The sequence below is a fragment of the Centroberyx affinis genome, unplaced genomic scaffold (assembly GCF_046629955.1).
Source record: "Centroberyx affinis isolate AG114_WGS23_722 - 3 ecotype Tasmania unplaced genomic scaffold, CSIRO-AGI_Caff_v1 ptg000010l_1, whole genome shotgun sequence".
Classification (NCBI taxonomy): Eukaryota; Metazoa; Chordata; class Actinopteri; order Beryciformes; family Berycidae; genus Centroberyx; species Centroberyx affinis.
The window spans coordinates 364,109-388,237 of record NW_027278726.1 but is presented as its reverse complement, the minus strand read 5'-3'; the positions used below and the strand labels follow the sequence as shown (position 1 = coordinate 388,237).

Sequence of the window (24,129 nt, the reverse complement as noted above, 5' to 3'; positions counted from 1 at the left end):
TTCTGTTTGGGTTAGAACTATATTTAATTTTATGGTGGTCAATTATAGACACACATTGTTTGCGACTATTGTAAATGCCTAAACAAAAACTGCACTGTATGGTTCTGCTCTTACTCTGCATCAAAGAGCTGTTTGCAATGTGACCCATGTTTTGCATACCATAAAGTTTTGTTTGAATGCTATCTAATTTTCTTCTTTTAAACTGAACGAGTGAACTTTTTTCATGACCATTATGTGCAAGCTGGAAAGGGATTTGCTTTGCTATAATAGCAACTGGAGATTCATGTGCGCTGGTTAATGTCACTGATTAAAACATTAGCACTTTTATTTCCACTTATCTCAACAGAGAAGTCATATAATAAAGCTGCAATGTCTTTATGATCCCACAAGCATATGGTTTTTTTTGCTGAAAAGTAATTTAGGGTGATCTGCAATTTACTGCTTGAGTGTCAAAGTAGGGAAATTAACATGGATTATTAACCACAGCTACTGGGTTACTTCATTAAGACTTTTCTTTTCATTTTTTTTTTTTATAACTTCCCCACTCTCCCATAGGATTTCAAAATGCCCTGTACGTAATTCTGATCCCATGAACGATTTTGTGACTCTTAAAAAATGCCCACAGTGTTAAAGATAATAGCCATTTTATTGACTACTTGTCACATTACTCACAAACATCAATAGTCCTTGAATTTAAGCCCTGAGTTATAATACAGTAAGGTGTAGGATATATTATGGTGACTCCACTCTTCTTACACAGATTTAGTTCATCTTTAAACAAATCTTTTTTCGTTTGTCTCTCAGACAGGGATTTATTATTGAGCATTTACCAATACACAGGATTTGATGTTGCAATCCTTTGTGCCATAATCCATTCATGCAGAATCCCTGTTCAGATGTCAAAGAATGATGTACTAACCCACAAACGGTGACTGTAGAGGCTATGAGGCTATGTCGTCATACATCTACAGGACAGGCAGCACCATTCACCAGCCACCTAATGTAAATGTTACAGGGCTGAGTGTGTGAGTGCAGATTTATCACTGGGGTTATCAAGTGGGCAGCCCCCATCTGAGATGTTTAATTGAATTAGGCCCACAATACCTCCAGAAGGCGCCACTGTGATTTCTGTCGCCCCCCTTTTTGTGAGTGAAACCAGTTCATTAGTGTTCTTAACCATTTCCATTTCCATCCTCAGGTGGACTGGGCCCAGCAGCAGCTAGTAAAACCGAGAGTAAAGAGGTACGCCAGAAGTGACCCAAACTTCATTCACTTCAATGACCCAAAATGGTCCAACATGTGGTACATTGTAAGTACAGTGCAGCGCATTATCTCTCCTGCCATTTCCTCTTTGGACAGTGTTGCTTGAATCAAAATAAAATACCCTCTCAGTGGGTACCTTCCCACTGAGCAATTTTATGTTGATTAGACGTTTAAAACACGTCTAAATGGCCATAGCCGTCTAGGCTAAATTAAGTTTAAATGGGGTTGAAAAGTGAAAGTTTATTAGATGTCTATACATAGACAAAATTATCCTAGGCTATATGAGAGCTACGCATAGACGCAATGTTGAAATTACTTCTTGTGCTCAGATATTACCTTGTAGGCTAGTCTACAGGACTTCTCTGGTGCATATTTTTGGTATTTACAGATGTTTATTCATTGTAATAATGTATTTACTGCTTGGTCTAAAATAGGTCTATACATAGCCGTAATGATCGTGGGCTATATGAGAGCTAAAGCATAGACGCTACGTTGAAATCACATCTTTTGCTCAGTGGGTTGTTAGAAACCCAACTGGGCTGCCACCAACTGAACGGAGTAAGAACACTGTTATTATATCGGTAGGGTTTACAGTTCACTCCTTGGTGAGTATGAGAAAAATCACAGGTCCATTGAAGCATTCAGGTCCAGATTCACTAAGATTGCGTGGCGAGGGCAACTGCATTTTTTGTTCCTAGTTGCTTGACGTAAGCGTGCAGAGTTTTCATTTTATTCACTAAGAAATGTAGGCAAATCAAGTTGTGACGCAAGCAAGTCCTGGAAAACAGCACTCTGCAGGCAACTACCCCCCTTCATTACCAGTTGCAAAAGCAAATTGCTTCAGCTGTAAGACTAATCCACCAAGGCTGGCACCCTGGCTCCCTAAAGCCTCTTTATAATTTGAGTGCGCTCTGATCTGAGATTCTAGGATGGAAAACTCTGTCCCTTGCTTGCCTGACTTGTTGGTGACAATATGCTCGTGTCTTGCGGCAACGATAGCAGCCATAGCCTCCATAGCAGCAAAGTTTTTACACCACCTTTCAAAAGATCTTGAATGCACTACAATAATTTGGGGGATTTGGTGTTGCGAAATGTTAGTGCATTGGGTGCAGTATTGATTTGCATTGCCTCGCTTACAAATAGTGTGTGGGCAAAATAATGAGATGTATGACCATGACAGATGAAGAGAGGCTTATTTTTTGACCAGCGCTATTGGGCTGCTTTCCACTCATTAGGTCTCATTGATCAACATGTTCGTAAATTTGTGTGTACATTTGGAAGCATCTGTTTTCAGTTGTATTCACATGTTAATGAATCCCGATCGCTCGTAAAATGGGAAGCGCGTTCACAGGACCTTAATTATCATGAATTAACATAATGGCACTGCCTCAGAAACACTATATTAGGCAAAGGAGGACACCAACAAACAACAGCAGGTGAACGCCGTTACATCTTCACAGAGAACAACGCAAGAAGTTGAAAGAAAGCAGTTGATTTCAAACTGTTCACCACAAAGTGTATCACAGCCAACCTGTCAACTGGACGCATGAGCGGCTGGACACGGAGACATATCTTGGTTGCAACCATACTGTGGCATTTATTCACCAGTGCACACGCAACATGCCAGCATCCTGCCACCTACCACAACAGAGACTGAATGGGAACAGGCAGCATTTATAGTTCTCTGCTGCAGGTAATTAGTGGGAAGCTACCAACAATGGGGGGTTTCTCCCACACAGACATAAACACCTCAAACTTTACATCCTAATGAATAATAAATATAATACAAAAATGTTATTTACATAATTACATATTCCTTATTAATACATCAATAAATAAATGACACATTAATACTCAATTACACCAATAATAGACATTACTTCCCCCCCTTCCCTGCAACCTTGCTAAATTATATTGGTGTGCAGGCCCTGGGGGACGTATTTTGCCAGAACACCAGAATGTATTAACATGCAAATATACTCAATAAATATCACTTCAAAATAAAACGCCATGTGTAATCACTGTATCCTGTAATATCACTGTGCTATATGTGCAAATATACTGTTCAATAATTACGGTGTTCTATAGTAACGGACAGTCTCCGTTACACAACCAAAGGAGCATGAAGGTCACGGGACGAGGCTAGGGAGCAACTGCTGGTCTAATGAGCCATTGGGGACCATTGGGGATGTGTTGGTCTATGGCATTGGACCAGATGGGAATTTACACAATAAAAGAACATTATTCAGTCATTAATTGAAATAGCATCTACAACAAATTAATGTTAATTAATGTTTCTTTAAAAAATTACTTTCTTTGTATGCTATGTAATAATTTGAGAAAAAATAAGTTCAAAGCAGTTTCATCAAAAAAAGTTAAAGACGTCAAAATGAACTGTGGAGTTTACACACACTGCCTGCTGAGTCAGGTGTAAATTTAGTTCGGACGTAAGAACAAATCGGAGCTACTAAAAGTTTGATGAATACCCAAACATGCAGAAATTTTCCTCTACTAATGTTTTACGCATAAATTTGTTCTGCTTACGTTTCATAAATGAGACCCATTATGCACAGTTAGTGAATAGCATGGCTTTCTAATTTAACCATTTTGGTGATATATTGCGTTCTTCCTTGTGAGTGTTTTCAAAAACGAAAGTGCTTTGAAACTTTAGATATTCAGACCCACAAAGGTGTGTCATTTTTTCAGGTTTCTACACATTGTATGATGTTACCCTTTGTATATTGTTATAATCTCACGCAGTGAATTAGTGTGCTAGAGGGCCATACACAGGGCAGAGATTGTAAAATGTATTTATTTTTTAGAGACAGAATGAACACTACTTATTAGATTTTTCTATTGGAATTTTTACCTCCGCCAAGGAGGTTATGTTTTTGGTGCCATTTGTTTGTTTGTTTGTCTGTTTGTTTGTCTGTTAGCAGGATTACAGAAAAACTACTGGCCCGATTTTCATGAAACTTAGTGGAAGGATGTAGCATGGGCCAAGGAAGAACCCATTAAAAATTTGGAGCAGATCCGGATCCGACTCACAAACAAGCAGTAATAGCACGAACCTTGGCGGAGGTCTGCGCTCTCCGAGTGCCCTTCTAGTTTTATTTTGGGTTTGGTTTTCCAACAGTACAGCAAGAATGAAAAGAAAAATAAATGGTAGAAACGTAACACCATCTCATAATTGTTTCTGAAGGAAAGTGTGTATGGCTCTGCTGCATATCCCAAATTTTTCTGCAGCTAAATGAAAACAAATTAGAATTAGCATTGGCCCCCAAACATCTTTGAATTGTTTCATAATGAACTAGGTACTCTGTCAGCCAACATGATGCCAGCTGAGCCAGAAATTTGGGGGCAATTCTCGACGCTGACTTAGGTAAAGAAAGTGGTGCAGTCTTGCTGTCTTCAGCAAAGAACCATTTCCAAAATGAAGCTGTTATTATCATTTAGTAATTTTGGAGAAAGTCATTCATGCTTTTATCTCCTCACATATACCTACTGTACTCTAGGATTAGGACTAGGACTTTAACTGGTACAAACAGACAAAATCACATCACTGCTATTGGCATATTACTACTTCTACTGCTACTGCTAATACAATTACAGTAGTAAGTTCTACTACTACCACTGCTATCACTACTACTACTACTTCTACTGCTGCTACTATACAAATTAATATTGTAATTGTCCACTCAATCACCACTACCCGCTGCTAAACACACCTTCCTTTCAAACCCTAGCAATGGTGCTTTTACCAACTTTCCTTGGTGGAACAAAGGGCAATTTATCAAAGCTTGTTGGACTTGTTGGAGCCATTTTGTCCAGCGTGGTGACGGCATTCAGCTATGTTCAAGTCAGACAGTGTGCATTATTCTTTAAATTACCTGCACCAGTTCAGTTTAATCTTCCTACAAAATTCCCTGAAAGTGTCCCCGTTTTCCCCTGACACCACTGATCTCAGCATTAAAGGTTCATTCCTGGACACGGTTGTCCTTACACACACCAGTCTAATAGAAAGTGTCTCTGCCAATGCACTTCAGTGGCCCAACAGGCATTAGTAATTAATCCAGTTGGTGATAAGGGGTTTTTCTATGAACTCATGTGTGAAATTGTCCCAACTGCAGTTGCCTGTCCAATGAGAATGATAGGCTCAGTGAATCTGTGGGACGCATGGATTAGGCTGGCCATCCGGTAAGAGAGGTAACGGGTAACGATAAAATTATTCACTACCTGAATGTGCAGTACATGGCAGGAATGTAACCAGCACTAGGGCCTGCTCTGGCATTCTGGGCAGTGTTTTTGAATACACAGATGGGCCGTAACTGTCTCTTTCATTGCTGACGGTGTATTTTTCCCGTTGGAGTCAATAAAATTTGAGAGGTTAACTTGCGTACTAAAAATGGACTTCAAGGGCAGAATGCAAAATCCCTTTAAGAACACGGGTAAAACAACAAGTCAGCAATCTAAAGCTTGTACTAGGTTTGTATAGGTATCTGCCATACACTAACATTTTCAATTTTGTGCTAGCCCTGAATGTCCTCAGACTGAAATTAGGCGGTGGGATGCGAAGATGAAAAATTAAAAGACTCAAGGACAGCTGCTATGAATACAGAATACTATTCAGCTGCAAGGTTTGCTTTGACACAAGACAGGATGAAGTCTCTCTGATCAACACTGAAGTCAATGGCATGGTGATGATTACCTGAAAGTGAAAAATTGTATCTTAGCCACTTCTCAGCTGTATCTATGGCATTAGTGTTGTGTTTGTTCTCTATTCTGCTCTTCAGCATTGTACTGATAAGAACAACCGCTGTCGCTCAGAGATGAACATCCTGGCAGCCTGGCAAAGAGGCTACACCGGCAAGAATGTGGTGGTCACCATCTTGGACGACGGCATCGAGAGGAACCACCCAGATCTGGCCCAGAACTACGTATGTGTCCGCCCCGCTCCGTTCATCCATCCATCCATCCATCCATCCATCAAGTCATCGCGATCTCCTAGCATTCTCTTCAATGTGTGCCTTGTCTTGTACATTGAACCATGGCACTTTGCTGCATTAATATGCTAAAGGGTTAATGTGGTTAATAGCCATACACCACAAAATCAAAACAAGTCCCTAGCATTTACTATTTGTAGAGCCTGGCAGGCACTGCTGTAGGTAGCAACCGTGCTGTAAATAAATTTAATTTGTACATTTGACATCTTGGTTTACAGCCCTAAGTTATGACCAATGTTTTGTTCCAATTTATCACTTTCATAGCATTCAAGATGAGATATGACTGAAAAGTGCAGGGCAATATAATTCCTTTCCTTTTTATGCACTGCAGTAGCTCTTTGTTGTTTTCTCTGTCTCTGCCTCTCCCTTTCGTGGCCACTTTCTCTGTTGTGCTCTGTCATTTCTTCAGGACCAGCTAGCGAGCTACGATGTCAATGGGAATGACCACGACCCTACGCCACGTTACGACTCCAGCAATGAAAACATGTAAGAAGCAGTATTCCTGCTCTGTCCATCCTGTCACTTTGTCATCGCCCCATCTTAATACCCCATACTCCACCTTAAATCTATTCCCTCTATCCTCCAATCTTTGTCAGTATCTCTGTAATATACAGTAGCTCTCCATCCCTCTCTGTGGCATGTTAAAGGAATTCAGTGAGTTTTTGGTAGATTGGCCCGTTGGTCAACTTATCCGGTAAGTGATGAGAACATACTTTATATACACTATGTTGAGTGATAGTAGGCTCGATGCTAACACTTTAGCATACACTATGTTGAGTAATAGTAGGCCACTAGCATCATCTCAAAAGTGAGAAAATGACAACTTGTAGCAGCTCTTAAGGTAAATGAGTATTCTTAAATGGTATGCAGCAGTTTTGTGTAGGAGATTGGTAAAATTGACATATAATGCAAAGATAATGCTGTTTGGAACTAGATCGCTTGGAACTGTTTTCCATAGGAAATGGTGGGAGATGGAACACTGTACAGGTGAAATAGTTCCAAAAAAACTTGGCTACATCAGTATGATATTCATATTAGTAATACATTTTACACACTATTACTACAACATTTTAATAAATAGAATTTTATTTTATTTTAAAAGAACATAGGTTTTCAGTGGAAGTCGAGGTGGACAGGCACCCTGCTGTAATCTACTGGCCTGCCCTTGTCACATGCAAAGCTATCAGGTTTTATTTGATTACAATTTTTTTCATCTTATAAATTATGAATAATTAAAAATGTTGACATTATTGTGGTGATGGTAGCATTGCTGATGCTGTAGTGCAACATGACTGCATTCCTGGATAGTCACCACACTGAAGAGAATGAATTAGTGTCTTTGAGTTTGAATGTTTTTCAGTCTGCCCAATACTGTACACAGGAAATACTGAAACTTTTACTGTAGCGAAATGGTCCGTTTACCATTTTTTTCCCACTATATCACGACCTTCTAAACTATAACAGCCACTTGTCATTATCAACAGTGGGTTCTGGTGTGCTGGTGGGCACGGGTTACTAGTCCATCTGTGTAAAAGTTATTAAAATAGGGTGCAAAATGGTGAAACAGAGAATTTGATTGAAAAACACATGTTTAAATCCAGCGCAATGGCAATGCTAACTATAATAAAGAAAAATATAACTCCTCATTAAACACTTCGGCTTTCATGCAGGCTGGGTATGTGGGCGTCTGCGCCTATTCGTTTGAGGCTTGATAATGAACTCTATCAGTCACATTCCCCTTTGAAATGGAATGATGGAAAACTGTCCCCAATCGCCACAGGCACAGTTTTATACTGATGCTGAATCTGGATTTTTTTTTCTATTCTCATCTCTTGATATCTATGATATGAACACCAGAGAATTGATTGAATTTACTCAAGCAGACATATTTCTCTAATGACTATCCTCAATTCCATTGCACATTCAGTCCGTAGCGTGTCCATTATTGCCTCGACGAATTCCCTTGCTAACAAACTTCAAATTCAGAAAACTTCTATTTCCCATGCAAACAAACAAATGCAAAAAGTCTCAATTAATTTTTTTCCCCTCCCTCAAACACTTTCTTGAAGCTTGTCCAAGTGTGGAAGATAATTCTTCCCTCAGTGCCGAGGTGACCGTCATTTGGAGCAATGAGAAAGGAAATCAATTAAAGAGAAAGGCTGTTGCCAGTTTTGTCACTCGGCCTCGGAGAGATGAGTTCACACTTTGCACCTGGCCTGGGGTGGGATTAAATGCTGTTAGTATTCAGGGCCCATCTCTGCTCACACTCTGTTCATTAGCACAGCCCTAATAGGACGCAATGGCATGCCATGTTTGGTATTCCACAGCAATGGGCTCGTGTATGGCCACACATTAATTTTAAAATGAGCCGTCCAGCTGCACAGCACGGGGGAACAGGTACGGTTCTCCCCCCCTCAGGGGTTGAGGCAGAAACAACAGGTTTTGTAGTGCTTCCCCTTCCCCCCCAACCACCCATCTCTAATTCCTCTTAGATCAAGGCCAAAGTGCTCCATTTTAAGTAACTTACCATCCTCCTTTATATGCCTTATATGTCTTCTATATGCATGCTTTTCACATCGCCCTCTTAGGGTGTTAAAGGAAAAACCCACAACACTTTAACCCTGGAAAAACAGGTATCGGTGATGCACCTTGCATTTTTGGGCCCAATTTGTTGTTTGGTGGTGTGTTTTTCTAAATTCCTGCAGATAACTGGCCAAACGTAGACAATGTGAATCACGCTGAGATATTTCCAACGCAGCTTCAAAGGAGTTTGATAGCAGAAAAACTTTCCGCGATTTAAAACATCAACAGTAAATGTCAGGTTTTGGTGTCAGTCTCTCAGAATCAAAGAGCAAAGAGCTTTTTTAGAGCCGCTATTTTGCAATCATACAGGGAGGAATTCATCGTAGAAGAAGCACAGATACCAATCTCTGCACCAGTAGCCTCCATAGACCAGAATGCAAGACAGCCACAAGACATGTTGTATATAACACACAGCTGAATGATCACACTTTGAAGCTATTTATATGCCCATACGCCCGCCTTTGATTGAAAGCAACAAATTTAGACCCCTTCTCTGGGGGTTTTCAAAAGGCATTCTGGGAAATGTAGGAAAACACTAACTAGAAGTAGTAGAAGTAGACGAGGCGGGTTGAGGGAAAGTGGATTCACCACAAAAGTAAACTGCAACACTTTATCACAAAAGAACTCCTGGAATGAACTGAACATCACAGATTGATATCTGTGTATAGGAACATCCGAGGGTGGAGTTTCCCTTTAAGTTGCTCACCATTCTCCTCTCTGTCTTCTATATATTCATGACTTTCACATCGCCGCCTTAGACGGTGTAAAAAATTCAAAACGATGTTTCCTAACGCCGGTTGAGTAGTATGGCTGTAGGGAGGTAAGCAATCCATTTTTGTGTTTTCCACTGCTTTATTCGTTTAACCATTATCTGTAGGCGCTGGCAGGTACCCTTAAGGATTTAATCTATTCTCAGGTGTGTTGGCTTTCTGTGATAAAAAGGAAGGATGGTAAAGGGAGAGAGCGTGTCAGCCTCTGAATAATGATTCCCCTGCTGAGCCTGTGAAGAGAGGATAACCTTTAGCTCTCTCTATAGGTGGTGTGATGACATCATTTCGCTGAGTGATATGCAAAAGAGTCAATAAAATTAACTTTTTAACCAGGACCTGTGCTCAGCAAGTGCTCCGTCAGAGGTTATCTTGTTCAGACATGCCTCCTAGAATTTCTTTTTTTACGCAAAACAATAATTTGCCCTTGCACTTGGCGTTGAATTTTAGTTGCAATTCTGCAGAAGATAATGACTCATATTGTTGAATTTTCCTCTCTTTTCTCTCTATCCCCATCTAGACATGGAACGCGGTGTGCAGGTGAAGTTGCAGCGGCGGCCAATAACTCCCACTGCATCGTTGGGATTGCCTACAATGCTCACATTGGAGGTGGAGTTCTCTGTCTTTTTTTCTCAAAACTTCCAAAATCAAAGAAACATTTTTGCTCCAATTTGTATTGTGGTAAACCGAGTTGATCTTCGTCAGGTGTGTTTGAGACAGTACCCATAATGCCCTTTAAATAGCTTGTTAGAACATCCCATGATCTCATACTGAAGAAAAAAAGTTCAGCAAGAGTTGGATACACCTGTCTACATCAGCACTCAAATGTTACTGACTCAGGGATAATAATACCCAAATATAACCGTACAAAATACACCATAAACACACATTAAGAGACAAATATCATGATTCAATTAATACGAGAATTCACCAGTACCAATTTTCAAATAGGTTGATCCATAAGTTTTATGGATGGAAAACTTCTCTCTCACCCAACACCCCCCCCCCCCCCTTCACTCTCCTTAGCCAGTAATTATTCTGCATGTGTGCACAGGATTAACCTTGGGTTGTGCTGCTCTGTGTAGTGGAAAGAGGTTTCTCTCGCTCAGGGCGCTAAGCTGGTGACTGGCGAGTGAGCGAACATTCATGCGTTTACACGACATTAATCCCCCGTGGCTTCTGTAATGTCAGATGTCGAGGATTTTTAATCAAAAGACGGAATCTGAGATCTCCTCCCCCTGTTGGGATTTGTGTTGTTTCCCTGCAGCTGGGCTCAACTTCCAGCCTCAACCGCCACCAAGCAGACTGTAGCTGTGCTGTACTGGTAGCTCAAGTAACTCGGCTGCGCTATTAGATTGTTGTTAGATTAGATAGCTCACACAAACATTATTAATTTTTGCATGGGTTTGCAAGTGAGGTGAAAATCCTTGGAGCTCTTTTGTTCTCTAGCTGTCTGGCTGATTAGATTTAGCTAAGGATTTCTCATGGGACTGGCCAGCTAAATGCGCAGACTGGAGTTTTAGGTCTACAAACATTTCAAGTTTTAGGTCTACAAACATTTCTCAGTGGCAGAGCTGCTTTATAGAATTACATTACTGTCTCTACTGTAGGTGGAGAGGTAACAGTGGGGACAGTGAAACCTAAGGACAAAACAGTCGTTGCTGCACACAGATTGGAGCTTTAGTTCTACAAGCATTTCTCAAAGGCAGAGCCGCTCTGGAGGCAGAACTAATCTCATTGGTTGAGGTAAACCTCAGTGGGCGGAGCCAAAGAACCACAGTTTTTCTGGTAATGTTCAAGACTGAAGCCCAGTGAAAAAGGTAAGGGGTAAGAGAGGAGGAAGCTAATATTATGAAGGCTAGTGCTCTTGCTAATAACTGAAAAGAATGCAGTGTAACTACACATATACAATAAGTTATCTAGGTTAGCTAGTTAGCCTAGCTGCCCTTCCAAATTCAAACTACTAGTCTGTACCAGTCTAGGTAAACTAGTTAGCTAGCCTGCTGACCTTCCAACATCATGAATGCCATGGTCATGAATGAATAAAAAAAAGAAAGCATTGACATTATATTTTGTATTTAGGCTATATTTTGACCAGAGTTCTTTCGTTGCCATTCAAGTGTTCTAGTTAGCTGATTCAAAAAAACTGTAGGCTAGTTCTATGGCTCCGCCCACTGACTCAATCAATGAGATCATTTCTGCTAATCTGTGCTAAATGTGGCGTGTCTTTATTGCAGCCCTTTTTTGTTTCATTCAGTAAAGTCACTTAGTTATGATGCAATCAGCAGAATCAGTTAAGGGATGGTGATTTCAAACAGCCCTGATAAGAGCTGTGTTGTGTTTTATCAAACACTCGTTGGGTCTTTTCTCAGTAACTGCCTGCTGTCTTGCGCCCCAGCCTTTTTTCATTAACAGCCCCATCCTCGGTTTGGCTTGTCTCCTCGAGGCTTGTTGGCCGGCTGCATTTGTTCGAGCCATGAGGGGAATGGAGAAGTCTTCTCTCCTCTCTCTTGTGTTGAAGTTGTTCTAATGAGAAAAGGTGTTTCTTTGTGAATGTAGCTGCAATCAGGTTCTGTCACAATCCTCCTCAGCCCAGCAGCACTCGCAATCCCCTCCTCAAGACACAACTTCAATTATTTTCCACTGCCGTTCTGAAATAAAAAGAGACTTCTACAAGGGAAGTAATTGATTACCAAAGGTGCTTTGAGTGCCTGTAGCGGGGCTGTTTTGCCATTTGTTTTCCAGCAGCAGGTTGGGGTTGTTAATGCTGTTTGTGTGTCGTCTGATAGCTCGGGGCTGCTGTTCATATACAGCATGGTGTAGATGATGTGTTTGTGGGCTTGCCCTCCCCTGTCAGTCCCTGCTAACGCTCAGATGTCAACTTTCATAACGAAATGCTATCTCAGGAGTGTGGATCTGATGGATTTAGAGATATTTTGAATGGCTTTTTCATTTGATCTGTGAAATTGTGTTTTCTCTACGAGTGCTCCACGTTTTTACTCTCCTGCCAACGAACGGAACATAACTCTTGTTTAGCAAATATTGCCCGTGGAATGCTAAGTGTATTCTAATCTCAGTGAAGTCTGGCTCACCAAACCACGAGAGAAAACCTGCACAAAATCCCCTTTGAATCTTTTGTCTCACTGTGTACAAGCTCATCAGAAATACACAACAAACAGCAGCAACCAGAAACCACAGCAAACATTTTTCCAACTGGAAGGAGCACTTTTTTATGTACATCCACACTAGTACTCTGACTCTCCTATCAGAGAGTCATATATTCATTCACGTAGTTGATGATGTTGAGCTGTTAAGTCTTAAGTGAGACCGATATACCGGTTTGCCAATATATTGGGCTGATATCAGTCATACACCTCTGATATGATGGATATGATGCAGTTTGATTGATTACATATTTATTGTAGAATTGATCAATAATACACTGGTTGTCTATGGGAAGACCTTAACTTGAATTGATTCTAATGAGACATTTTGATCAGACAAGTATGCGTCAATATGACTTCTTCTTCTTCTGAATAATTTCTTACATGCTTAAATGTAGAAAGATTTTTATTTCTTTATTTATTTTTAAGATACTGAAAATCAGTATTGGATCCCTACTTTCCAACGGTAAATAAATAAATAAACAGTGCTGAAAGGTGAGTGGACTTCCCAAAAAGTCAAACCCAAAAAGGTTAGGCCTAAGTGCTTATTTTACGTTGTGTCACAGTTGAATGTGGCAGAGTGGAGGCGGACTGGCCCAGGGCCAAAGTAAATGTTAAGGCACATCTGGCTGCTTACTTCTTAGCGTAATTCTGCTTTATACCGAATCTGAACAGGCTCCGTTTGAGGTGATCCTAGCGCCACATCTCTGTCTGCACCATAATTAGCCTTGCATACACGACTCAATTGCTAACTAGGCATGGCTGTGTGAAATCTGTTTGCTTTGCTCTATTTTGGAACTCCTGAAATCAATTTTGCTATGAAATGGTGCTTGTTAGGGGATTAGGTCTCATATAGAGGTCCATTGATCTGGTGGCTGTCTAGGAAGGTGTTTAAACATCAAATAGAGAAAAAGCTACAGTGCAGCTCATAGTCTGCAAAAAAGCATCATGACACTAACTTAGTCTTCTCACAGTAAACTAACATATTTCCACAGTATGAATTTGTTTGCACACACAGAGTTAATTTAATGCTGTCAGATGTTTTTCGGTGTATCTTTTAGAAACTCATCTATTGTTAAGCATTTTGTGACTCTCCTTTTGCAAGTCTAATTTTCCATCATTAGCACATTGCCGGTTCAAGGAGAGAAATAACCTCCAGCAGCTGTTGCCAAATACAAAAGTGAAAGGTTGAGTACCTGCAGAACCTCGAACCAGCTAGTGAAATTCATGAGAATATTTTGTTCATTCGTAATTGACGGATTTTAAAAAAACACAAGCAATGTGGATATGGTGTAATCTATTATTAGTTAGTTTTCACTACCCTCCAGAATTGTTTCTTCTTTTTAAATATACTTTCCTATACTACGTTTATTCTGAAATGAGGGGTGGATGGAGGAATTCATGGTATGTGTATCAGTGTCTGTGTTTGTGTGTGTGTGTGTGTGTGTGTGTGTGTGTGTGTCTGTTGTGTGTTTATACCCCAGAGCTTGGGTACAAAAGGGACTGGGCTTTCCTTATATCACTTATGATAGTTCCTGGGTTGTTGAGTTTGTTTTAGGGCGTTTGAAGATAAAGTAAGACAAATATTACAAAAGCCTCTAACTGTGTATCTGTGGTTTGTTAGAGAGAGCAAATACAGCCAAAAACTGTTATGTCCCACATTGTTTATGCTCTACCTTCAGAATGCTCGGCAGTGTCCTGGATATGTGATGCTGATTGTAATCTTACGCCACTTAAGTATGTGGGCTATGCTATCTAATAGAGTTAGAACAATATATTGGCCTTTTATTAAAAATCAGATATTGGACAGCCAATATCACAAGGTTTGTTTTTGCTCAGCAGCTTCAGCGAGTCGGTCTGTAAAACCTGCCTCTCCCTGCCTTAAGGAGCTGCTCACCCACCTAGAAGAATTTCATTAGTCTGGCTTTCAGTGGAGAGTTTTAGTGTCCCATGATGGTCTAAATGCTGCTTCAGAGGCTTTTCCACCCTGACAAGGATAAAACTCTTGTACCTTTTGGATTTTTTTTGGCACGAAGGCGGTCAAATTTAAAGATATTGAATATTGACACAAAATATGGTATCAGTGTCAGTACTGGCCTTTAAAAACCCAACTCAACGATTGGTTGAGTTGGTAAATCCTATAGAAGGCCCTCACTGGCCAAAGGACCAATCCTTAGAGTTTAGCTATCACTAGTTGTGTCAGGTTTAGGCTTAGGTGTCCTCATACGGTTATGATATTGGGTCTAATTCCGTGATTTTTACAAGCAAAATTTGAATGTTTTTGCCCTATATGCACTGTGGCGTAGGGTAGCGACAGTGAGCAAAACACACACAGGGACGCAAGGCTATGAACAAAAGGTCTTCGTTGGTGGAGCGGCGTGGCTCTCATGTCCAGAGGGGGCGAGGGGCTTTGTCCCACACGTCACAGCACCCAAAGATGCAAGGAAGAAATTGTACGCTCAATCTTTGTCATTTGAATTGAGTTTGAAGTACTGCAGGCTACACATTCTATCCCACAATGTTGCTTGTGACACACAGGCATTCGTATGCTGGATGGCGATGTGACCGACATAGTGGAGGCCAGGTCTCTGGGAATCCGACCCGACTACATCGACATCTACAGTGCCAGCTGGGGGCCGAAAGACGATGGCAAGACAGTGGATGGCCCGGGACCGCTGGCCAAAAGCGCCTTCGAGCAGGGCATCAAAAAGGTTCGAACAGTGACAAATGACATGTTTCTCTGAGCGGACTTAACACCGGCAGGGTTCAGGACACCACATCACCGTCTACGTTTTTATTCACACAGGGTCGGAAAGGCCTGGGATCCATTTTTGTCTGGGCGTCGGGTAACGGGGGTCAGCAGGGTGACCACTGTTCGTGTGACGGCTACACCAGCAGCATCTACACCATCTCCATCTCCAGCACCACGGAGAACGGCAACAAACCCTGGTACCTGGAGGTCTGCAGCTCCACCTTGGTCACGACCTACAGCAGTGGAGAGTTTTACGACAGGAAGATAGTGAGTACTGGGTTCGTCACTATAGAGTGAATTGTAGTTCAATATTGATAAGTGTATAAGACGAGATCAATACAAAACAAAATTAAAAAACACAAATATTTTTGACCATCCACAAACAAATACATTGGTACTTCATAAAAAAGTCCAACAAGTTTTCACAAAAGTTGCAAACTTAAAATTCAGTTCAATATCATGTTTGTATCCAGTTCATGTAGCCTACTTTCAGTTTGGAGCATAACTAGGACATGTTATAGGGTGTTCAGAAGGAGATATTGATAAGTACATATGAGCTATAATATCTGCTCATATACTATTGTTTTTTTTTCTCTTTACCTATACTTCATCTCTGTAATTTAATAGTGTTGGCCTACTAATTTTTACTTTGAAAGACTCCATCAACTTAAAGTTCCCTTTGCTTGAAATACAGCTGTCATACCTTAGGCTATTTATTTAACAACATAATTTCAGCACCAAAAATCTCATAAGTTGTTGAATCTGCATTTGTGAGTCAAATTATCTGCATAATGTTGCTTGCATTTGTGATAGTCATTTGTGTTGTCTAAAAAACATGAGGTCTAGTTAGCTGCTGGGTGTTGGCTAATGGCAAACTAGCTTGGGCAGCTAAATATTTGAAAAAAAAAAAAAGATAATTTACACGATTTTTTCTAAAGCAATTTCCGTAAGCCACATCATGGTTCAGTGGCTGCTGGGCATTTTTAGATGACACTTGTCTCTGAAAATATGTTATAAAAATAAAAAAAAAAGAATTATATATATTTCTTTTAGGTTTGGTAACTTAAGTGACTTTTTTATGAGGTACTAAAGTATTTGTTTGTGGATAATCAAAAGTATTTGAAATTGTAATTTATCCTATGATATAATTCCGAATATTGAACCACAGTTCACTCCATACATTACCCTCAGACATCTCAAATACACAAAACACATTCTTGAACATACATGCACACACAGCACATGCATGTCATACGTGCAAGCATTGACTTTAACCCTTATTCTGATGGACTTGATTTTCTATCAGATGGTACATGGCCAGTGCCACATACACAAGATATACTCTAATGCTCACACCAGCATCATCAACACACACACAGAGCTCAGCCTTTCTATGCTCTTCAGAGATGGCCTCCACTAATTGCAAGTATAACAACAGTAACAGATGGGACATCGCCCACACATTCTCTCTGTTGTAGAGCCGTCCATGTGCTGAATGAAGAAAACTGTCAATTTGTGTCTGGTGGTAGCTAAGGGAAAGATGGCATTAGGAAAGAAAGGTCTTAAAGAAATACACAGAGTTTTTGGTAGATTGTCCCGTTGGTCAACTTAGCTGTTAAGTTTTGAGAGCATGAACTCATAAACTAACAATATCCGCAGTAGATCATTTGCTCCATTGATCCATGCCAACACACTATGTTGAGTGATCGTAGGCCACTAACATTATCTCAAAAGCGAGAAAATAAGACTTGTAGCAGTTCTAAGGCTAAAAGATAAGTAATCTTAAAGCTTCTCCAGGCAGTAAGATGTAACTGTTTGAAATGACTTCAATACCCAGAAATCCTGTGATGTGACATCAGTAAACTGGACACAACACGCTCATGTTTACCAACCTGACAGGTCTGGGACGAGAGAGGCAAAAGATCTAACATTGGTGAGTCCAGCTCTCTCTGACAGAGTGCTCACTTACTGATGTTTACGAGTTTGGATTTCACTCTTAAGTTTCACTTCTGTGGGTGGAAAAGTGTCCATACCCGACATCAGAATTTAATTTCGGCAAATTGGGCGAATCCATATCGAGTTCATGATATTTCATTTTTAAAAATTATGAATCTACAGGACATAAAATCAAAATTACTAACAACATTTTATTACTTAAGTTATTTACTAAAGTTGTAGTGACCACACCTGGGAAGAATATAGACTTTCTACATTATTTTTGTATAATTTTGTGTAAATCTTACCAAACTTCCACTGCCAGACTTCCACATATCCTTTAATATTACTTTACATTTAAGTTTAGAGCTGCTACAATTTCGCATTTTCTCATTCTGAGATAATACTAGTGGCCTACTATCACTCAACATAGTGTTTGCAAAACAGTTAGCATGGAGAACCAGAGCCAGTGATCTACCAGGGACACATGGATGATTTTGGTGTTTATGTTCTTGTCACTTAACTCCCCAAAAACTTCTAGTATTCCTTTAATAACGGAGTAAAACATGGAGGTCCAGTGGCCACACTGTGGATAAAGCATAAGTGGATAGAGCCTGCTATAAGAGGCAGGACACTGTAATTTATTTCTGTCAGCCAGAGTGGTGTTAAATAGACTGAGATACAAGACGAGGCATGTACTCAGTTTGAAACCAAAGTGTGGCAAGGTGTAATGTGTATGCCTGTGTGACTGATGTGTATGTGGGTGTGTGTGGGTGTATGTGAGAAATGAGACCAAAGATCAGCGGAGGTTGTGTTTGCTCAGAGGCTGCGGTGCGTTTCTCACGTCGTGCGGAGAGGAGATAGAAAAGCCAAGAGAAAGAGGGATGACCAAGAGGAGAGAAATAGCGATTTAGATTCACGAGAGACTGCCAGACAGACAGACAGATACTAATGCAGCGGTCAGTCTGCTGCCCTGCCCCAGCTAAAGCCCCAGTGTGAGAAGTCAGAGCTGGGTCCTGTCTGGGCTTTGCCTCCTCCCCACGGCTGTCTGTGGCCCAGGCCTACACTGTGTTTGTCTCTGGTTAGTTTTACCCAAAGCATAATATTTACAGAGTGTAGCAGAACCTGCTCCCTAGTGCAACGCTCGGGGTGACGGTGGGCCAGCAGTCAGGTCGGCTGGCGGAAGAGTTACCACACGGAGAGTGTCTCGCTGACCTCCTTCTCCCATCTGTCATGTATTTTAACAAGCAGCGGTTATGAGCTCCAGCGTAAACAGACTTTCACTATTTTCTGTCGGGGACTCTTAGATAGCCTCCTTTCCATGTCGTCTTCCCTCTGCTCAAGGACTTTGACCTGAGAGGGAATGTGATCAAGATGAAATCAGTGTTTCCTAGGATAGATGGAAATAAAAAATGACAATCAAATCGACAATTTGCCAAGAAAGGGTGGAATGTGTGTGCTTTTGGCCTTTTTCAGTTCAGGCCTTGAATCCTTCTGTGGCCATCCATTCTAAAAATGCATATAATATGGTTTGACTGATATGGGTTTTTGAAGGCCAATAACGATATCAGTATGTTTTGGAATGAAGCTGCCAATAGCATATATTGTTCCCCGAGGATTTTATTCATGTCACGGTGGAAAAGCCTCTGAAACAGCATTTGGACCATCATGGGACACTAAAACTCTCCATTGAAAGCCAGACTAATGACATTCAGTGGGTTAGCAGCTCCTTAAGGCATTGTTTTATAAATTTAGACCACAAGACACTAAATCTCTCCATTGAACCCTAGGATATTACTACTACTACTACTACTACTAATGATAATAACATAACGCATATGTAGATGAGAGATCAGATCAAAATGTCGCATTGGAATCAATTCAGGTTAAGGTCTTCACATAGACAACCAGTGTGGCATTGATCACTTCTACACTAAATATGAAACCAAACCAACTGCATCATATCTATCATATCAAAACAAAACCGAATATGTTTCCCTGCAGGTAACCACTGATCTCCGGCACCGCTGCACTGATGGTCACACTGGGACCTCTGTCTCTGCTCCCATGGTGGCCGGGGTCATCGCTCTCGCTCTGGAAGCCAAGTCAGTTGCCCCTCGTTGTCTCGGTGTTTACTCTCTCATCCCTTATCCCCTTCTCTCTCATTGTCTGTCTTCTGTCTCTCCATACATCTGTTTAGGTCTTCTACTGACACACAGTATATCCTCTGGGTGGTGCGTCTGAACACATTGCTTAGTTTCTGCAGCCTAAAACATCATTCATTTCTTTAACGGCTTAATTTGTGAAGAAATGTGTTTGATGATGTTGAAGGAAAGGTTAATGGTAGGTTTAGGTTTCAAATGTACATAATGATCCCCATTAGTTAGAGGACATGAAAGATTTAAGCCCTCATGTGGAGTCTGAAATGGATAAGATTAAGTGACACTGACTTGAAATGCAGTGCCTTCAAAGACAATTCTCCGTCCTCTGAGAATGCTGCATATATCCCCAATTTCTTTCTTTCAAAAGTTTGTAAAACTGAACTTCTGAATGTTACTTTATGTTCTCTTCTATCTTTAGACACTACTTAATAAACCTTTTAAAAGTTTTTTGTGCTTCTGAGACTTCTCTCAGGGGTAATAGAATATAATACGGTCATTATGTATTTCATTACCCATGTGGCTAAGTAGAGCTCCTCTGCTCAAGTCATGGAACTGGTGAACGACACGGTAGCAAGCTGTTTTAAGACCTGCTCCCTGCTTCCACAGAGACAGGCTTCTGACAAAATTCGCCCTTCACATAACAAACTGTGATTACTGTTAATGCTGGGTCACTTCACTCTGTCACCACTGAATGATTTTTTTTTTTGGTCGGAGCCAAATAAGTTGACCCTGGGGATAATTAAAGGAATATACCAAGTTGTTGGGAGATTGTCCGGCTAACACTAGCATACCGTATTTCCTCTAATAGTGGCCGGTAGTCAATTAAAAGCCGGGTCTCCGATAATGGCCGGGGGCGTGGTCGACACAAACAAATAAAGGCCGGCCCCAAATAAAGGCCGGGGAAAAAAACAAAGGAAAAAACAACGGTAGATACCGGTAAACTCCTGTTGCCTGTTATATAATGTAACTGTAGTTTGTAGTAACGTAACAGTAACAGCATAATGCAGTAACAAAAATTTAACAGTAAAGTCTAGAAGAGCCACACTATTAAATTATTTTATCCATTCAAGTTAGGAGAGGGCTAACCGGAAGTTAGCCCGCTCGGCCGACGGAAGTCTCTGGAGCATGCCGTCGTTGATTACCGTAATTATCGGTAATGCATTGCAATAACAAAAAAAACGGCTACCTAACGAACCCCAACAGAAGCAGATCAGAAAACAAGGAGGCTTCGCACTAAAATATGAGCAAATATACTTAACAGAGGGAATTAGAAATAAAGGCCTGTCTCTAATATAAGCTTGCTTCCAATAAAGGCCGGTTGGGTACTCTGCAGTTGAGGTAAATAAAGGCCCGGGCCAATATTAGAGGAAATATGGTACACTATGTTGAGTGCTAACACTTTAGCATACACTATGTTGAATGCTAACACTGTAAAATTCACACTGTAAAAGCCACTGTAAAATTTTGTGAAGTGAGCGCGGAGTCTGAAATGCAGTTGTGGACACGAATTATAGGCTATAAATATTACGTTCCTCCACCACGAATTGGATTATGTGACAATAGTATGAATTGCACAGTTGCACAATTTGTTTAAGGTTAGGGAAAGGCTTTGGTTAAATAAGAAAAACTCAAAATTAAAACTTAACCCTGCAATAAGCGATATCAGACCCTATAACCAATCCTGAAGCTAAGCTTTTTTGAGACTTACCACACTGTGTTGTTGTTTTCAGCTCTTTTCTAAAGCTTGTTGTCAAACTCGGACCGAATCGAAGCTCCTCCCGACCCATTCAGTAGCTTTGCATTTTTTTAAAACTAGCATGTCTCCTCCCTCGTTGTTTGAAAGCAACACTCTCCCCCTCCCATTCCTGAAAAAAATTCTCTGGTGGAATCGAAACGAGCAAGTAAACTTGTTCAACTAGTAAACTTGCTACCTACCTGACCATAGATAAAAATGGCATGACATTTCAAAAAGGCAGCGCCTACAAAGTGTGGTCCAAGTGCGAAACCCTGTTCAGTCTCCACGAGCAAAACAAAAAAATTTACATTTTATTTGGTTGTTTTTTCTGTGTTCTAACAATTTATGTGAAATGTATATGGTGTTGTTAATTGCCCTTAACCTTTTCACATTTGTCAAACAACTGCATGATCATTGTAATTTACTTGGAAGTCACAAAATGCTAACAAGCTAGCAAACTTAGATGCAAACTTCCGTTCAAGAGAGGAGCCGGGTTTGCAAAAACATTTTAAGGATCATGCTGTTGTTTGACATGCGTGAGAAGGTAACGACAAATTATTTACACCCTATATATTTATAACTCAGAAAAAGCAACCAAAGAAAATGTGGATTTTTTTTGTTTTGTTTAGAAATTGAACTTGTACCGCACTTTGTAGGCGTGGCCTTTTTGCAGCGTCATTGCCATTCTTATCTATCATACCCTTACTTTCCACCAGAGTGTCAGACTACTTACTGACTCTAGTCCTGCCTCCTTCATGTAATCCTTTCGTGGTAGGAAAACATATTTGTCTCCCTTTTCACGCATAGAACACATTTAAGACATGGTGCTCATTTCACAAAATTTTAACTTTCGGTGTCTTTATCAACAAGACAAGAAACTACCAAAAACTTGGAGTATTCCCTCAAAGGAATTGAATTGAATTATCAATGCAATAAAATGTAAAAGAAAGTACACAGAGTTGAGGATTGCATGTGAGTCGGTCTCTCTGGCCGAATGAGATGAATAGTTCCCTTGTATTCTGCAGCCTGCTGCTCACATGGAGAGATGTGCAGCATCTTCTGGTGAAGACATCCAGACCGGTCCACCTAAAAGCCAACGACTGGAAGACCAACGCCGCCGGACACAGAGGTACAGTACAATCTACTTTGTGGCTCTGAATGGATGGCACGCAAAAGAAGGTTTCAGAATTAAAAACACTGCACTGCAAAGCATCTCAACAGTTTGCTTCCATGAGAACATAGGAGCAAAGTTGAACGACTTGAAATTTTGCTCATTGCTCACGGCATTGTGCAGTGCTTCTTTCAGCCGCTCCTTTACTATAGACTGTACTATTAAATACTATAATGTCAACTGTAGCCTACTATAGACTGCCACAGTGTTGTGCAGCGCTCCGCTCAGCCCTTATACCCCTCACCTTCGCCCTCCATCGCTCATCTTCCAAGGAACTCCACAGTGCACCGAGAGCCAATTTGACTAACTTTGGAATTCCCTGCAAGGTGGATATGTTCTACCTCTCTGAAATTTCAAGCAGATAAAAAGCCACACTGATGATTTCTTCCCCCTAGAGATAGTTAGGACAAATGACACATTTCAAATTTCATCTCAGCGTCATCAGTAATCGCCAGGTTACGTCATATTGCTGTTGCCCTGTTAGTGCTGTAAAGAAACAGGAGTTGCTCATAACACAAAACAGTGTAGCCAATTAGTAACTAAAATAAGCTGAAAGAGTGTATCTTACAAGGCTACTTTATGTTACATTGTTACTGTTTAATGCTCCATCATTGTAGGAACGAAAGCAAGTGATTATACTGTAACATTTGTTGTAATGTGAATTATCTAACGGTATCAAATCAAAACAGGAAAAAGGATGAGGATTTAATATATTTATAGGCTTCTGTAACCAGGTGCAAAGAATTAGGGGAATCTTTTTGCCCCCCCCATGGTATGTAAACTTCACTAACTCCCAGTTTCGAGGTACCCCAGCAGTGATCGAAGTTGGCCCCTGCCAATCGGAACCTCATTGAATATGGCAGAGAGTTTTTTCATGGCCTGATGAGGACAAGTACCTATTGCGGGGTTGGAATGGAGCTCTGCTGTCTCTGTTTTATAATGCTGTTGTCTCATACTCAAGAGAATCATCTTCTAATAGACTTAATACATGGCTGATCAGAACCTATATCACTCCAGTTAAGCTGAGTAATATGTATCAACTTTCCAGATACTTGTGTTAAATGTTTAGAGGAGAAAGGTACTTTACTTCATTGCATATGGGAATGCCCAAGAATCCATTTTTTTTTGGAGGAATGTAATTGAATGTATATATCTGATTGGAAAAGACATACCTATCCTAGCCAGACTATTTATGCTTGGTATTTACCCAGAGGACTTTGAGGCAAGTCAAAAACAGGTGCTGCTCATTGACTTTGGCCTTCTCCAGGCTAGGAGAATGATTGCGTTATTTCGTGAGCATGTGGACATTCCTACAACAAATATGTGGTTAAAGGAAATGAAGTCTTGTCTGGCTATGGAGTAGTCAGAGGGAAAAACAAAGGACCTCAGTCGTATTTTGAGCCCATTTATGGACTTTTTAGAGAATGTGGATGTACATAAAGCATTGAGCAGGTCTTATCCTACAAGTATCTGGGAGTTTATGGAGACTCCACTCTATCCTGGACCGCAACAACGTATTTATTTTCTTTGTAGTCAAAGTTCCTTTGGAGCAAGCGGATTTTGTTATTATTTTACAGCTCTGTAATTCAAAGCA

At 40.6% G+C, this 24,129-nt stretch overlaps 1 protein-coding gene across 1 annotated transcript in view; it reads left to right on the top strand.

The window, feature by feature from the left end:
* The window catches only part of pcsk6 (proprotein convertase subtilisin/kexin type 6), a 51,752-nt gene that overhangs the window by 3,464 nt on the left and 24,159 nt on the right, over positions 1–24,129 (top strand). The window contains exons 3-10 of the mRNA XM_071531790.1: positions 1,199–1,309; positions 6,057–6,200; positions 6,676–6,752; positions 10,137–10,225; positions 15,319–15,491; positions 15,587–15,799; positions 19,472–19,572; positions 22,390–22,493. Of these exons, the coding sequence (XP_071387891.1) occupies positions 1,199–1,309; positions 6,057–6,200; positions 6,676–6,752; positions 10,137–10,225; positions 15,319–15,491; positions 15,587–15,799; positions 19,472–19,572; positions 22,390–22,493 (1,012 nt within the window). The remainder of the gene's footprint in view (positions 1–1,198; positions 1,310–6,056; positions 6,201–6,675; positions 6,753–10,136; positions 10,226–15,318; positions 15,492–15,586; positions 15,800–19,471; positions 19,573–22,389; positions 22,494–24,129) is intronic.